Consider the following 16,431-nt stretch of genomic DNA (forward strand, 5'->3'; position numbering starts at 1 on the left):
CCCCTCTCTGTTGCTACCTGTTCCAGCCCTCAGGCGCTGAGCTCGGAAATGCATTCGCTGGGGTTTGCCCTGGCCTGTCGCATACATCATCCCGCGGAGGATGGTGTGCATCTGTTTGGCATTTATTAATCGTTGCAGCTTGACAGAGTTTCTTCTGCTTCTTGCGTTTTCTTTTCCAAAAATTATCTGCTTAAAATAACAGAGCAGCGGTTGGCATGGGGGAAGGAAATGATGTTCTTCGTGCCCTTGTGTGGGCTTCTTGGGTGCATGTACCAAACGTGTTGTTTGGAAACTTTCTGTCTTCAGAAATTCACAGGGATACAGGGCGGTCCCCACCCCCTGCCCCCTCACAAAACGAAGTGGTGAGCTGCGTGTAGGATTCAGGCGATGGTGCCTTTAATCTTTGCTTATCAGTTGAAAATGAAGTTAAAATTAATAAGGGCCAAGACTTGTTACTGCTCAATAGCTCCCTGGGCATCGCACGGAGTCATCTGGGTTGGAAAAGCCCTTGCAGCTCCTCCAGCCCAACCATGAACCTCCCCCTGACCCTTCCCAACTCCCCCAGACCCCTCAGCGCTGGCTCAGCCCGACTCTTCAACCCCTCCAGGGATCCCGGGGACTCCCCCCTGCCCTGGGCAGCCCATTCCAACGCCCAACAGCCCCTTCTGCACAGAAATCCTTCCTCAGAGCCAGCCTGACCCTGCCCTGGGCAGCTTGAGGCCATTCCCTCGGGGCCTGGCGCTGGGGCCTTGGCTCCAGAGACTCATCCCCCCTCTCTGCCCCCTCCTGGCAGGGAGTTGCAGAGGGCCAGGAGGTCTCCCCTCAGCCTCCTCTTCTCCAGACTGAACCCCCCCAGTTCCCCCAGCCGCTCCCCAGCAGACCTGTGCTCCAGACCCTGCCCCAGCTCCATTGCCCTTCTCTGGCCACACTCGAGTCACTCAATGGCCTTTTTGGGGTGAGGGGCCCAAAACTGAACCCAGGAATCGAGGTGCAGCCTCACCAGTGCCAAGCCCAGGGGTAAGATCACTCCCCTACCCAGCCACCAGCCCAACCACGCGCCTCTGAACAACAGCTCTGCAGTAACTGTGAAAGTCCCTCAACAGGGAAAAGTACAGAAACTATTAAAGAGAAAAGTCACGTTCAGCCAGGTGTTTTTCTTCAAGGAGGGAAAAGTAAATCAAAGTCCAGTCCTCCCATCTGCCCATCTCCAGGCACCCCTGTCTGGACAAGCAGACAGAAGCCGAGTGGGAGCGACAGAGAAAGGTGTTTCTGTCTAATGACCCTTGTGCCACTCCACCATCACTGACAGTCCACAATTCACCTCAAACACAAACCAGGCCAAGGAGCTGCATGTTCCATGTTCCTTCTTGCTCAGAGGACACATGCAAGAGCAGAATCAAGCAACAAATAAGTTGCAAGGTGTAAAAGGGGCTGAAGGCACTTCCCAGCAAGCACTGGAGAAGAGGTGTCCACGTGCACATGGTAGGGACTTACTTGGCACATGGGCAGGGCCACCATCCCTCCTCCTCCCTGCCAACATGGGTTGGTGCTGACACTCCTGGACAAAATCCTCCTGTCAGCCCCCATCTACTTGCCCAGGTGGCTCTAGAGGAGACTGGTCAGGCACTTTAAAATGCCAGTGATAGCCCAGAATTGCTCTTGGGGAACCATTACACCACAACTAGAATTGAACAGTATTGTTCAGGCACACTTCCTTCCCCAAGAAGGAGGAAAACAAGTCCATGGACGAGGGTAAATGCCACTTGCAGGGCCTGAAGGAGGAGAAACAGAGACAAACATGGGAGACAGCCACTGCTCAACACCGATCCAACAGCCTGAGCTGCCTCTGTAGGTTTCTGTAAGATCAGACACATACAAGGAGAAAAATGTTCAAGGTTAAGATAAAACCCAAGTCATCTGAATCTGGAGCCTTTTCAGCTTAGACAGCCTGTCACCCGCTGTGACAGACATGTGACAGATCCTAGAGGACGCCCTGCCTTCCCCATCACCAAGCGAGCAGCCCGAGCTGCAGCATGGACCTTCACAGCACATTCCCATTATCAGATACTGGGATCTGGTCCACCCGTGCCAGTGCTGCTGAAACACGTCCTGTGCTCCAGCAAAAGCCAGGCACAGAGTTGGGTTTAAATCCCTGTCCTTCAGAAACCAGTCCCACCCTTCAGAGCCTGGCTAAGGGCACCTGTGACACAGGGAAGGGTAGTGACAGTAGGAAAGGGACACTTGAGGACCACCCCTCTTCCCTTGACAAGGTCAAGCCACTCCTTTCTGTTATTATCAGGAGAAAAAACATGCACCTTTCCTGCAGGCAGCCTTCATCCCAAGGCTCCTCGCCCTCCCTGCAGGGAGCCAAGGTTACCCAGAGAAATCCCAGCGCTGCTCCATCCCCATGCCGCTCCTCTGCACAGGCACCATTATTTGTGAGTCAGCTACGGTGAACATCCTGAACAGCTCCATTGCTCTTCTCAAAAAGCTTTTCATTCCTTACTGCCTGCCAGCTCCTGATCAAAATTCAATAGTACCGCAGCACTTGCGTGCGCTATGTTGTTCCATGGAGCAGTCATTGATGTGTATCTGAGTTCGAAGGAGAAACAGCCACGGCATTGCAAAGGGAACTGAGAGCAACAAGGGTACAAGACTGTCTTCTGACACCTGACAGCGTTTGGGCTTTCTGTCCTTAACCTCTCTCACGCTGGGCTGCAGGTACAGTGCAGAACTGCTATGCAGAAAAATCTCAGATACTCTGTGGCTATTATTTTCTAGGGAAGAAGACTGAATCCTACAGTGGCAGGCAGTGATTTAAAATCCCCAAAGAGAAGAAGCACTAATGACTAAGTCCATCCCTCTTCCTTACTTCTCAGGAGACAGTGATGTTCTGCTTTCCGTACCAAAGGGAAGCAATGGAAATGTGCAGCAGCCTGCGTGCTGAGAGTTTGAGGAGCCCAGTGCAGAAAGAGGTACTGAGCTGTTTTATAGTCCAGCTAAGAGGGAGTGTGGCCTTGAAACAGACGAACCAAAAGGCCAGATCTGCAGTCAAATCTCCCCAAAGTCTAGTACTTCACACCTATTTTTTCAGGGATTTTTTTCTGCTGTTCAGCCTGTCAGGCAGCACAGGGCAAAGTAATCCTATGAGAAGCGTGAGTCAGTACCGCTGAAACAATTTATTTACAAGTCACAGCTACCGTATAGACAGATGAATTAAGATATAGTGTATGACTCAGTTCCACCTTATATTCTCAGCAATGTCCTTTAAATCCCACGCATGCACATACATTCAGACACAGGCACACACAAAGTCAACCTCCCTGCTTGCCCAAGGTAGACCTGCACCTACATTTATACAGTATAAATGTCTGCTGCTTGAGGCACACCAGCCCTGCGCCGAGATACCTCCACATGTAACAGACTGAGCAACCAGCAAGGTTGTGGTTTCAGCAGGACACACCACTGTCATGGCTGTAAGCTGCAGTTTAGAGATAGGTGAGTCCTGGACAGGAGTCTACAGTGGTTTCATGGGCAGGCTGGGCACTCTCCCCACGCAAGATGTGTGTGGGCAATCACAGGCCAGGAAGCACCTCTGTAGAAGAGGGACAGATAAACATGTGTTCCTGCATTCAGCTGACACACTGGCTCAGACTTTTGCAGAAGTGCCCTGCTTTAAGCCTCTCTCACAGCCCTAACAGCACACTCCCAACCACTTGGTACCTTCATAGCACCTTTCCTTTTTAGCAGACTAAAACACTCAAGAAGAGTTTCTGACAGAAAAGGAAACTTGGCAAAGTTCAAGATCCCTTTCCAAATCAACTCAACCGCTCTGCCCCCAAACCTCACCTTTCTGCCAGCCCTCGTTTAGTCAAGCCCGAAATGACGATGGGATCGAAGGGTTCCTCCGTGCCGGAGATGGTTATTCCCAAAGGGCCGCCGTATCGCTTCAGTTCCACCGTGTAGATAATAGCACCGGTTGTCTCCTGCTCGTCTGAAAGAGAAAAGAGGAACGCGGAACTTTTTAATTAGTCAAATGAAAGAGGTCATAGGAAAGACTTGCAGAATTTAGAAGCAAAATCCTAAGGTCTTCAGCCATGCTCACACCAAACAGGATTTTAACCTTCCAGACTCCATTTACGGGCTGAATAACAAAGCCAGGCTATAATCAATCGGGAAGTGGTGACCGGACAGGCAGCAGCCCTTATCTTTGTTGGTCTGCACTACCTATTGGGAAATGTCATTACAGTGGACAGGCACCGGTTTGCATCAGGATTTCCATACCAGAGTTATCTTCATCCTTCCTAATCTTCAATTTGACCAGGTCTTCACACTGCCTTAAAATCTGCACAGCATCCTCCATTGAGCAATTGTCGAGTCGGATGTTATCAATGGCTAACAGCTTGTCTCCCGGCTCCAAGGTGCCAGTTCTATGTGGAAAGGAAAAGAAAACTAAAAGTACATTTGTATTTGCCTTTCAGATCTCATGACACATTCAGTCCTGCAGTGGCAGTGACAATATTAACTTTTTGCTGTCCTTGATCTTTTCTGGGAAACAACCATGAATGGAGTCTGGGACAATTCTAACTTAAAGAGAGGAAGTTTGTGCAGAGTGTGCATCAACACAGAACAAGGCAGGAAGATTAGATATACAGCCTGGGTAACCTACAGCACTGAAAAATGCTTGATGTTTAACTGACAGATATTCTACCTTTTATGGAAACTCCTGTATGAGCACTCTTTAGAAATGAGCCCTCCAGCAGCACTAAATTCCTCTGAAAGCCTTGCTATGAGGTGTTGGGATCAGAGAGGAAGTCAATAAATGCTGAGTTATTTGCACAGTTCTCCACCAGTGCCCACAATTCACTCACTCTGTTCACCTGAGCAGTAGCTGAGACATGGCAAACTACCTGATGAGCCACAGCACCGTTTGGGATATATGAAGCCCATTGCCACATGCTCTTAAATGATAAACATCCGTGTCCCATAGGGTCAGCAGACATCTGAATCAGTGCCCTGGCCACTTTCTCCATTAGCTCAGCTCTACTTGCTTCAGTACAGTTTTTATTACAAACCCTACTGTGGTCTAAGACAAACCTCTAAGGTTGAGATCTTCTTATATGCTGGCAAAATACTGCTTCGGCTTCATTCTACCTCTCGTTACTGGGCCAGACATTTTGAAATGGGTTTGGCAGATGGGAAATTCTGCACTCACCTATGTGCTACGCTCCCCTTCTTGATGTCAGAGATAATCAAAGGCTCCCCAGGCTTTCTGCTTGCAGCTGCAAAAGAGACACATAGGTACTAAGCTTGGTATTGAATCTACTATATAGTGCAAGGATGGTTAATGGGAAGAAGAAGTCATAAGGAAAGGAAATTTATATTCCTTTGAGAAAATGATACTTCACACTTGAACTCTGGAAGCTGCACCAGGAAAAAAAGTAAAACCCTGCAAAAGTTTGTTGGTTGCCCTTTGCCCAAGTTAGCTAGCCGCCTCCTTCCCACTCCTCCTGAAGGGGAGGACGTGTGGTGTCCAGCAGCAAGAGGTGGGATTGCCCGATCCCAGGACTGTTAAACATCCACTCACCCACATCTCTGACACGAGACAGCAAGTGAGTCACCGGCTGTGGCAGCAGTCAGACGTTAGCCCTGCTGCCTAGGGAGTACCTAGCTCAGTGCTGTGGTTAATAGAAGTATTTCTGTGTTCTTGAAGTCAAGTGGGCTGGGAAATTTTCCAGGTGGAAAATAACCCAGGAAAAACTAGGTAAACGACCGTTTTCCAGCTGGTTCACCTCCCTAGGCCACTTCATCATACAACCAGAAAAATCAGGGCTTGTCTTGGTGTTGGAGCTGGAAGGGGTGCTTTCCAACTCTTCTCTACTGCCCAACCCTGATGACTTTTTCAGCCCATGAAAGATGTATCTCTAGGACCATTTGCACTTTCAAATTTCCCTGCAAGACCTGCTGCTCTCTTGAGAAATCCGAGAGACATTTACGACTGGAACCCTCCTGACCTCTCTGCCATCCACACACCAAACATATGCCAAGAGCATCCTTCTCACCTTGCATCAGTCCCTCCAGCCTTGCTATGGGAACTGCATCATCTCATTTAAAGCTGACAGAAGCTTTGATCTGCGTGGGAAGGAAGAAACTTGCAGCATCTGAACATATCAGGTGCAGGTCAGAGATTAAAATATCTGTGAGGCACGTGGCATCAACCACACAGAGATCCACCTGCCTGAACAGCAGTTAGAGAGCACCCCAGAAAGTCAGACATAAAGGAGTAATTGCTTCCCCGTATCAACCTCTCTGTTCTAGATTCTTGTTGTTTACGTTCATTTATGAGATTTAAAAACATATGTGCTAACCCATCACCTTTAAGGATACCCTCTCCCAGTATAAATAAGCCTTCTGCACTGAACAGAGCAAAAAGACAGCCAATCTCCGTCATAGCAGGGCTGAGTACAAAAGTTAGGTCAGACAGCGAAGAGCAGACCCTGACTGATTTTGTAATAGCCACAGCGATGTGATTGCTGAATGATACAGAGCCTAGAAGAATTACTTTCCCTATCTCTTACTGGAGCATGGTGCCAGATAATTTTGTTCTGGACACTCATGTTCAGCTTGCAGCCATAGGTCAAGGAGAAGCAGATGGGTTGTGAAGATTCCCCAAGGGCTCGTGCCTATATTCAGCCTGTCCATGGCACGGACCTGCCAGCAGATAGACAGCAGATAGACCAACACACACCAGGCAGAGCTGAGCAGTGGGAGGGAGGGATGGGGTGCAGCAGCTAAAATCAATGCAGAAGTCCCCCCTCTAATTGAGAAGACCACACACTGTTGACTAACAGCACAGGGGACAAAGACGCAGCACTCTGTTATTACTATTGCTGTTCTCTTTTCCAATACAGGGGATGTATTTGCTGCTGTGGGAAGTCTACACCGCAGTGGTCCGAGCAGTGGTGATGGGAGACCCTGCTAGCAAACCCTGAGCCCTGGCATTGCTGCATGTTTAATCGCTCCCTAGCCTGGTTCTGTCACAACGATCCAGGTTAGCAAAAATACTTTTCACTGCGAGGTTTGTTTACTAGTTTCAAAGCAGAGACAACGTGACAGAAAGGGGTCAGGGAGGATCTCCACAGTTCTGGTGGTGGGTTGGGGATGGCCATCTCTAAACGTGACCCAGCCACGGCTGGAACAATGCATCTGGAGACAGCGAACACTTAAAAAGAGCAAAAAGGGGGGAAATTTAAAAAAAAAAAAAAGCAAGTATAGACAACAACATGCCTCAAGCTCTGCAGAAATGGCATTTATCTTGGTGTCTGCCTTACAAACCCTGTGACCTGAGTGGGGATCCTGTCCATGATCAGTCTCTGAGCAGAGAGCAAGACCTCATCCTTCTGCAGCATCACAGCTGGTGTCAGCACTGAATGCAGCACAAGCTTCCAGTGTCAGAAGCACAAACCAAGTGCTTTGTCCATTAGGAAACAAAGCAAGTTTTAAGGACAAAAATCATTCCGGGTTTTGTTTGCTCCTTTTTTGGAAGTTGTGTTTTCCAAACAGATTTTCTTGAGACTTCAGTTAAATGGAATAGCCATGTACAAGTGCATACAACTGTCCCTACCATCAGAGCACCCAAACTTTAACAAACGGCAGCCCTCTGTTTTAAATAATCACTTAGTATAAAATGGAAAGGCTTTATGAAACTACCATTATTAGTCAGCACCTACAAATCTGAAGGGTAAATTAGAGAGACTTAATGAATAATCATTCTCACTCAAGAGGCGTAAGATACAAAGTTAAGATACTGAAATCTCAAAGCACAGAGCGGTCACTTGCTGTTCACAGTAGTTACAAACTTCATTAATTCACCTCTGGCATCCCTAAGTCTTTCCCAGTGCCCCAGCAGAGCGCCCAGCTGGGTTTTCTGCCTGTCAGCCGGGACCAGGCTGTCCCTGCCTGCCCCAGCCACCCTGGGACCCACGTTTTTAACAGTCCTGGGCTGTTCACACAGGGTGACAACGTGCCTCTGCGTAAGGGCTGCCTTTCTACAGGGGAGAGCGCTGCAATCTCACTGAAGTGGTGGCTCAGTCTAGATCAGAGGCATTAGATATGTAGATTCCTAGTGAGCTTTTGGATAAACCATTTCTAATTTGTCTGCAATTAAGAAAAAACACCTGAAAGTACATTATTATTTTTTTAGGGCTGTGGTCTTTGGAGTTAAGACACACAGATGAGTAAAGCCTCTTTACCCATTCATTTCTGCTGTGGACACTGCCTTGGTAATTCTGTTTGCTGCAGGAAGACATGGTTCAGATGCCCAGACTTGCCTCCAGGTCTTGCTTTCCTGTCTGTAAAACGGAGATGGCAGCAAAGGGAGTTGAGGGAAGAGATGGATCAAGGCACAGAGGCAGAAGCTGGTGTGCAGAAACCCAAGCTCTCTCTCAGCAGTCCCTCTTAGTTGTGATCCCTATCTGCCAGGGCAAACCACTTCAGAAGGAAGTAGGCTCTTTTTCAGATATATTTGTATTTTTGGTGGGTTTACAAGTACAAAAGATAGTTTAAATGTGCTCCAGTGCCCCAGAGAAAGCTCCATAAATCAACAGCTGGTGAAGGCAGAAGGATGGGGTGGGGGAGAAACTCAAAATGAAAACACTGCTTGGCAGTGGTGACAGGGCAGTGATAAAAAGGTGAATTGATCAATACTGTTATTTACTTTTTATAAATTGCTTTCAGTCTCTCACCACCTCTTCTGGGATTCTGGCTCGCTCGGTGTTTACTCTGTGATGGATGATGAGGCCAGAAACACATGTCCAGTTTGTGTTTTTAATAGAATGCATAATGGCTCGTACTGGTAAATTATTCCCCTCCAAGGAGCACGAGCACATATCTCACGTGCATCAACCTGTTATAAATGCCCTTCGTTATTGACCAAACCAAAGCAGCACTCTGCCAACGTGTAATTAAGGAAGCTGTAATAATGCCATAAGAATACATTTAAGAAAGCAAGCATTTATAAATGGGAAAAACAAGCAAAATCAGAAACCCAATAATCTCAGGATAGCTAAGGAATGAGAAGAGGAATAAAAGCAAATCAGAATCAATTACAAAAAGCAGCAATGAACATCAAATCCCCAGTACCCAATTTTTTGCTCTATCATTCGTTTTAACAACAGGTGCCTAAATTATCAGTGCCTCCAGCAGGATATTTGCCCTATCGCAGATCTATTTGCTTTCAAAATCTCCAGATAGCAAAACCAGGACAGAATATCCCACTTCGGTAGAAGCACCAGAGTGAATCAGCTGCAAATCTCAGCTGAAGCTGCAGCGCTAGCGAGGGGTAGGACGGGCAGCTGCCGGGCACGCTGCCGCTTGCAGACACGCTCTGCCGGGCTGGTGGCAGGTCCCAGGTTAATCCAGCACCAGCAAAGCTAGATTTTCTCGGCTCACAGATCCATCTTCTCCCTAGGACAGCGATTACACTGCTTAAGCGACTTAATCGAAGTTATCTATCTACCCAAATTCTGGTTTTATCGCCCGCAAGCAGATATACTACCTACTCAGTATCTGCAGTACTTCACACCAAGGGCACAGGAATTGATTTGTTAAGATATATAAAGGTAATTTGATAAACGTGCTATATAAAGCACTAACGCATGTCTAAAATGAATGGTAATTTCAATATCTGTTTAGACAGCAACAACAAAACACCTGTACCCTGCAGCAAATTTCATAACTAGCCCTTGGAGAGGATATTTGAGACAGACAAAAAAAAAAAAAAATCCCACAACACAAAAAGCAATCTTTTGTGTAATCAACTATCATTTTCCAGAGGCTAATAACAAATCCATATCTTATTTTAAGAGGTCAGGTATTGAACATACAAGAATACAGGACCATTAGCTTCTCGCTGTTGAAGATTTTAATTTGTAAGAGATTTACAGAAAACCTACAAAGGCATAACTGTATCATTAGAATTGAATGCAGCCAGCAAGATCAGAGCACTTAAGGCATGTGTTCTGCTAATGGAGACGAGTAGCTCAGGCTAACAAGAGCCAATTCTTCACATCCTTTTCTCAAAAAATCTCAGTCTGCTCGTCTTTTCATCCCCACCATTCAGAGCACCTCAGAGGTCCCTGCAAACAAGTGAGCTTCGCAGCCCACAGAGCTTTGAACCACGCCAAGCAGGCCAAGCACACGCTTCCCTCTTCAATCAGAGCAGCTGTTTTACAAACAAATGCAGCCTTTTCCCTGGGACTGAAACCGAGGCACTGGAGTATGGAGAAAACAAGAGCGATTTTGCTGGCTTCTTGCCCCTTCACCACTGGATGAAGTGCAGGGAAGCAGTGCACACCAGGCAGCTTCAGGGTTTTGCTTTGCTAATTTTCATTTAGCAAACGTAGGAGACCAAAATGAGGCTTGAGGGCACCGAGGTACCACAGAAACACAAAGCACAGTCAGTGAGAGACTCACCCCTTGGATTTTGTATTCATTCTTCGGGGAATGGAAGGGGAAATAATGCTATATGCATATATTTGCATCATGCATCTTGATTTGCTGCATCCCTTTGCCACGCTGTGTTTGAGCAGGGGGACAAAACCCATCTGTGCACACAGACCACAACCAGGGGCTCGCCCAGCCCAAGCCTTCTCCTTCTGCAACACCCCGAGACCTTGGAGAAGATGAAGTGCCCTCAGCAAACATCTCCTCCTCACCAGGAGCAAGCACAGACCCTCTCTGCATGTTCACCCCAGAACCAGCAGCGCCTGCCCTCCTCATACGAAAGCCTCCTGGGTTTTCAACCCTTTTACGAAGATTTATGGTTCCTCCTGCAGTCAGCTCCATTACATGAACTCTTCCAACACATCCATCAAGAATCCTTCTCTCCCCCCTTGTACTTAGCCCATCTCCCAATTAGCTCTGAGAGCCACAGCACAGCAAGAACTTGATCACTTTTATTTCTTTAGTGCTCCTCTGATGAGGTCGTAACACTTTCTGCCTGTGTAAGAAGGCAGCAGCAAACCTTCCTAGACAGAGGAATTAACTACAGATGAGCCTGCTGAAGCCAAGAAGTAAAACTCAACGAAAGCAACTCATCTTTCATTTGCAGTGTATCTGTAACAAAGTTTATGAACAAAGCCAATTCTGTGACCACAACAGTCTTCTACTGACCCCTCCAGCTTGTCACCTGTTTAACCTGCCCCAGTTTTACAGAAGAACAGGAATCCAATGGGGGAGGCCAGTAAACCAAGCCCCCTACTTTAAAACAGTAGTTATATGCTTTTCCTTGTCAGAAGGAAAGCTGTAAAAACTGCTTCTAGACTTACGCAAGCATTCAAATCAGCAGAACTGGGAGGAACTGAGCAAAACAGAGAAGAGTTATTTTTACTTCTTTTCTCTTGCTGCTTGCATCACACTCCTGCATTCACATCATGCCTCTGCAGGAGGTACTTACCATAAGGCTGCCTGCTTTGGTTTTAACGTTTGAAACTGGTATATTTATCTGCCCGGTCAGAGGCAGAGTGACAAAATGATGATCTAATTTGCTAAGGGTCATGTGGACATAAGCTTATACAGACTAATATATGAAACTAGAATTAGGATTCAACTGGCATTTCAGCCTTGCCACGGCATTTTCTGGATGGCTGTCTTTTGCTTCATTTGTAAATATAATTTTGGCTTTGACTCAGCAAAGGACTGAAATATCTCCTAAGATGCATACTTAAAACAATGTCCTGCAAACCTGTTCAACAATCAGAACTATTATATCGTTAAAAAACTGCTTTGTAGTTAGATAATGGGTATCTAACTATTTAAAACCCAGGGCTCAGTTTCTTTTTATTTAGCAGTGTTTTGAAAAAAAGTGTGTGAAATCAATTTTTTAAACAAATTTCAAATGAAAACATTTTCAACATAAAAATATGTCTGAAGTGTAAATGCACATCTGAAGCAGATCCCATTTAAGTGAGACTCTACAAATAAAAATTAATATTTTTGCTGGCAACTCCTTTTGTTTTCCAGCCCCAGACAGAAACTAATCTTTGAAGCTTCATCAGGGTGAAACCCTGGCCATGCTCAAGCCAGAAGTTTTTTGCTACCAGATCCACAGACCTCGGTTGCTACCTGAGCGTGCAACGCCAACGCCGTGGGCAGGGCAGGAGGTTGGGAACCCAGCCCAGGCTGGGCTGCTGCACCATGCCTGGCCACCCCACCAGGGAAATGTTATTATGGGTACCCCGCTGCTTTCTGAAGGCACTTTCATGTCTTCAGACAGTAATTGCTACCAAGCCAAATGTTAAATACTGTGCTGTTATTTCTCAGGATTATCCTCGTGGCACAACTAGGGAAAGCTGGGAAGAGGGAGAAGAAATAACACAGGGTGCAAAGCTATCGTCCTGTTGATGTTCAAGTCACTCCTGAGAATCCCCCACTTAGACCAGAATACCTCCAATTAACTCACTAACTAATGCTGTAAATGCCATGAGGTAATTGCAAATAGCTTATCTATTTTAATGAAATCTAGTTTTAAAGTGTCCCCAGCAACTCCATTCCCCAGACACAGCTGGGTCCATGCTCCTGAGGGCTGAGATGCAAGATCCCATTACTGCAGTCTCACAAGCTGCTTTGTTTCAGCTAAGAGGTGGTGGCAGCCTCTGGGCATGGCAAATCTGAGATGATTCAACTCAGTTTACCCAGCAGTGAGAGAGTGATGAGTGATGTGAGACCTGCTCACATTTGCCATAAAGGAAAAATTAATTGATGCAATGCATAATAAGACTCCAAGTTAGCCAGAAATTTGGGATGGATCTGCCTACATCACCCCCTTTACAGCATCCCCTCCAAAGAGGCCAAAAGGTCTTTAAATTAAAAATACGCTTCAGAAGAGAAACAGAGATAATTAATCAAGAGGGAGCAGAGAATCAAGAAAAGAAAGGAAAAGGTTTATGTCTCGTTCTCTCTGTGCCCACCAAGTCCTGACACATGGACCTCCTCCTCTGTGGCTGGGGTTAGTCAATGCAATGATTCCCAGCAAACTCTGCCCAGCACGCTCCTGTCCCTGAAGTGCCTTCCCCCTACCTCTAAGGCCCACCATCCTTCTCATCCTCCTCCTCCTCTTGGCAGTTTCCCCTCTCTACACTTCAAGTTGTGGGTGCACCTCACACTTGCTCTCCTCCCTCCACCTCTCCCTGCAAGGGTCCCACCAGACCCAGGCACCTGTTTTTTAAAAAGAACATAATACAACTGTGAGCAAGGAAATAAAAATAAAGTTACCAATAATATAATATAATATATGATATAGAACATATAATAATGTGTATTATATAAAAATGATAATATATAAAATTATATATAATATTAATCTGTGGCACAAACCAATCAATCAGTTGAGACATATCCTTTGCCCCAACTCTCCATGCAGCTGCTTTTCTCTGTGCCTGCCAGCTCGTGGGGGCAGGAACCACACATGTAGTTCAGTTTAGGATAAATCACAAGCACTGCAAACGCTACCAGGAAACCCCACGTAATCTGATCTCTCTCCATTGGGCCTCTCTGATGTGCCAGGGTGCACAAGTCTGAGCAATACTTACAGCTGATTGTAATTCCAAGCTCTACACCTCTTTTCTTGGGCAATTTAACGTGGAAAGTACCGCTGCTGGGTATGACAGACTCTGTAAAACCAAAAGCAGACAAAAAAAGAAAATAGGAGAATAGAGAGTTTTCAGTTGCACGGATGGTTTCTTTGGAACCAAGAAAAACAAGTTCATAAAACTCAGCTTTATTGTTTCAAATAAGGTTGTTATCTGAGGCCCTGCAGACCTTAGGTTAAAATTTGGATGCTCATTAAAAATACATGCTCTGAACATCAAGTGAAATGCTCACATCACACTGTATTTCAAGACTGAGGTAGCTCTGTCAGTGTAAAAGGAAAAAAAATTGTTTCTTTTTAACACAAAGCTGTACTTTAGCCCCAGCCAACAGCTTTGGCTCCCTCCTTGCTTCAAAGCCATAAATTAATATAAATATTATTCATATTAATGGACAAATATTCAAAGGGCAGGTGGCCTCTTCATCTACTCCTTAGGTTTACCTCAGCCAAGTGGTGAGGACAAGGCGTTTATGGAAGGATCAGAAGAAGGACCCTCCCTCTCAGCGCACATTAGAGAATAACAACAAATCCTCACAGGGTGTTCTCACTCTTCCCTCTGAGCTCTAGCAAAACCCTCATGTATTTGTGTGAGTAGACTCCCTCCTGCGGGTTAGCAAAGGCCCTGGCAGAATCCTGCTGGTAGTGAGGAGCAGCAATTCCTTTGGCAACGTACCTGCGACATCGAACTCGATCTCCAGCACCACTTTGTTGGTGAGCGCGGCGTCACGCAAAAGCTGATTAGCTTCCTCCATAGTCCCGTCCTCAGTCGCAATGCCGTTGATAGAAAGGACTCTGTCTCCTACTTGTAGCAGCCCACACCTACAGTCCACATTGGGAAAAGAGGGAAGGGGAACAAGGAGGCAGGAAAAAAAGAGGAAAGGAGAAAAAAACAACCCCACAAGCAGCCATGAGTTACTTTTGCCAGGCATATCTGTTACAAGACACACAGAGTAGTGACAAATCCTGCAGAAGTGGCCCCAAAGAGCAGATAACTCATTCTGCAATGCCCGTCCCAGTGCTGGGAGCCCCTGGAAGGTCACAAGGCAGCAAACCCTTGTGGTTTGCTTAAGGTCAGGCATATTTTGCTGCTAAATACCCATTTTTGGTCACATTTCCTGTAACTTTCAGAGAAAAAAAAAAAAACAAACAACAACTCTCACCTTCCCAAAAGTCAACACCACGGCCAAGAGATGAGAGTGATAAATGCAAGGGCATGTTGCCCTCCTACCCTACCTAATGGTATATGGCTCTTTCCATGTGCCTGCACCCTCTGAAACCCAAACTAAGGGCACTGAAAATGGCACAGATTCCTCTGCTTAATACATGGCTAATACCGAAGCTACAATCCAACGAACCCACTGAAATGTCTCAGCAAATTGGATAATCATTTATCCCTTGTAATTGCATTTCTGGAAGCCAAACGTACATTGATACTGTTTAACTGCCTCGAAAGGCCAATATTATCCTGATGCAATAGCCCACCAATATAACCACAACTGGCCCTTTGGGGTTTTTTGGTTTAGACCCACTTTCTCCAAGAACAGAGATCAACAGGTTTGGGTTTGTTTTTTTTTTGCTTTGGAAGAAAAACAATGATGGCAAGGCTATGTTGGAGAGATACTGCTACAGCATGGTTTGTCACTTGGGATCCCTCTGGATTTAGAAGCAAGGTGTTTCCACACATGAACCCCTGCATTCCTACATTCATTATCCACTCACCCACACCCTTTTTTTTTTTTTAATATACTGCAACACCAGCCAGACAATTCTCCAAGTTATCTCCCACAGCTAATCTGAGCTGGCCTGTGGCTGTATGAAATCAAGAGTGTGGTGTTCCCCATGACTGGCCACGGGCTCATCTTCCTTCTCTCTACCCTTCATCAATTGTTCCCTATAACCACATCTTTTCGGATTTTCCACTCATCACCTGTCTGTAAGGCTGTCCACTTGAGCAGAGCTTGTGAAACCATTCTTCATACATCATTAATGTAAGCTACAGAGTGGTCTCTAAACCGGGTTAAGGGTTATGGGATCAAGTCTAACGTTCACCTCAACATTTGGAGCTATTTTACCACAAAAATTTCCCAGAAGGCATCAGCTGTCCTGTTTTGAGCCTTCTTCAGAGAATCTGTATTCCCCTCCCGTTTAACTGATCAAGCACATCCTTCATCATCTCCTTTCTACGTGTCAGCTTCCACTGACACTTCACAGAAGACAGCTTGGTTTTTACTAACCCTTTCAACCACTCTTCATCGCTCACACCCAATTCAATTGTAAGAAAACATGGTACCGCAGCTTCCAGGCACATGAAGATAACACCAAAGGCAATGGACAGGGGCTGCATTATTCACCTCCAAACAACAGGATGTATATGAAAAAGGCCAGGTTATCAAGAAAAACTACACACATCTAAATTCAAGAAAAATGCACAAGCACAACAGTTTTTGCCAGTGGCCCATCAAAAGCTGAGCAAGTTTGGAGAGAGCCTAGGGAGGTTATTTTTGCTGGTAGAAAGGTATTAAACTTGTGGTATGTTTACGCTGCTGCCTGAGTTCACGCCATCCATGGTAAAACGCTGGCTATTTTATGAGATGTAAATTGAGAACTGTTTGTTCAAGGAGACTTGGATTAGGACAGACAACTCCATGGTGTATAAATGAATCCACTCTTGTGAATAAATTACATCCAGTTTAATTACAGTCCTTCACTGGACTTGTGGCTATGCAGCCACACAGATGTGCTTGGAAATAATCAGCTTGTAAATAGGAAGACGGCAAAGAGGA

At 46.1% G+C, this 16,431-nt stretch overlaps 1 protein-coding gene across 8 annotated transcripts in view; it reads right to left on the minus strand.

Annotated features, from left to right (window-relative positions):
* Nucleotides 1–16,431, minus strand: part of GRIP2 (glutamate receptor interacting protein 2) — a 286,822-nt gene that overhangs the window by 20,105 nt on the left and 250,286 nt on the right. For all 8 annotated transcript variants that reach the window (XM_026857408.1, XM_026857411.1, XM_026857406.1 and 5 more), the window contains exons 13-17: nucleotides 14,322–14,467; nucleotides 13,590–13,670; nucleotides 5,216–5,282; nucleotides 4,285–4,430; nucleotides 3,850–3,994 (exon numbers count right to left, since the gene is read on the minus strand). In XM_026857408.1, the coding sequence (XP_026713209.1) occupies nucleotides 3,850–3,994; nucleotides 4,285–4,430; nucleotides 5,216–5,282; nucleotides 13,590–13,670; nucleotides 14,322–14,467 (585 nt within the window). The remainder of the gene's footprint in view (nucleotides 1–3,849; nucleotides 3,995–4,284; nucleotides 4,431–5,215; nucleotides 5,283–13,589; nucleotides 13,671–14,321; nucleotides 14,468–16,431) is intronic.

This window comes from Athene cunicularia (assembly GCF_003259725.1).
Source record: "Athene cunicularia isolate RWA chromosome 12 unlocalized genomic scaffold, athCun1 chr12_part1, whole genome shotgun sequence".
NCBI lineage: Eukaryota > Metazoa > Chordata > Aves > Strigiformes > Strigidae > Athene > Athene cunicularia.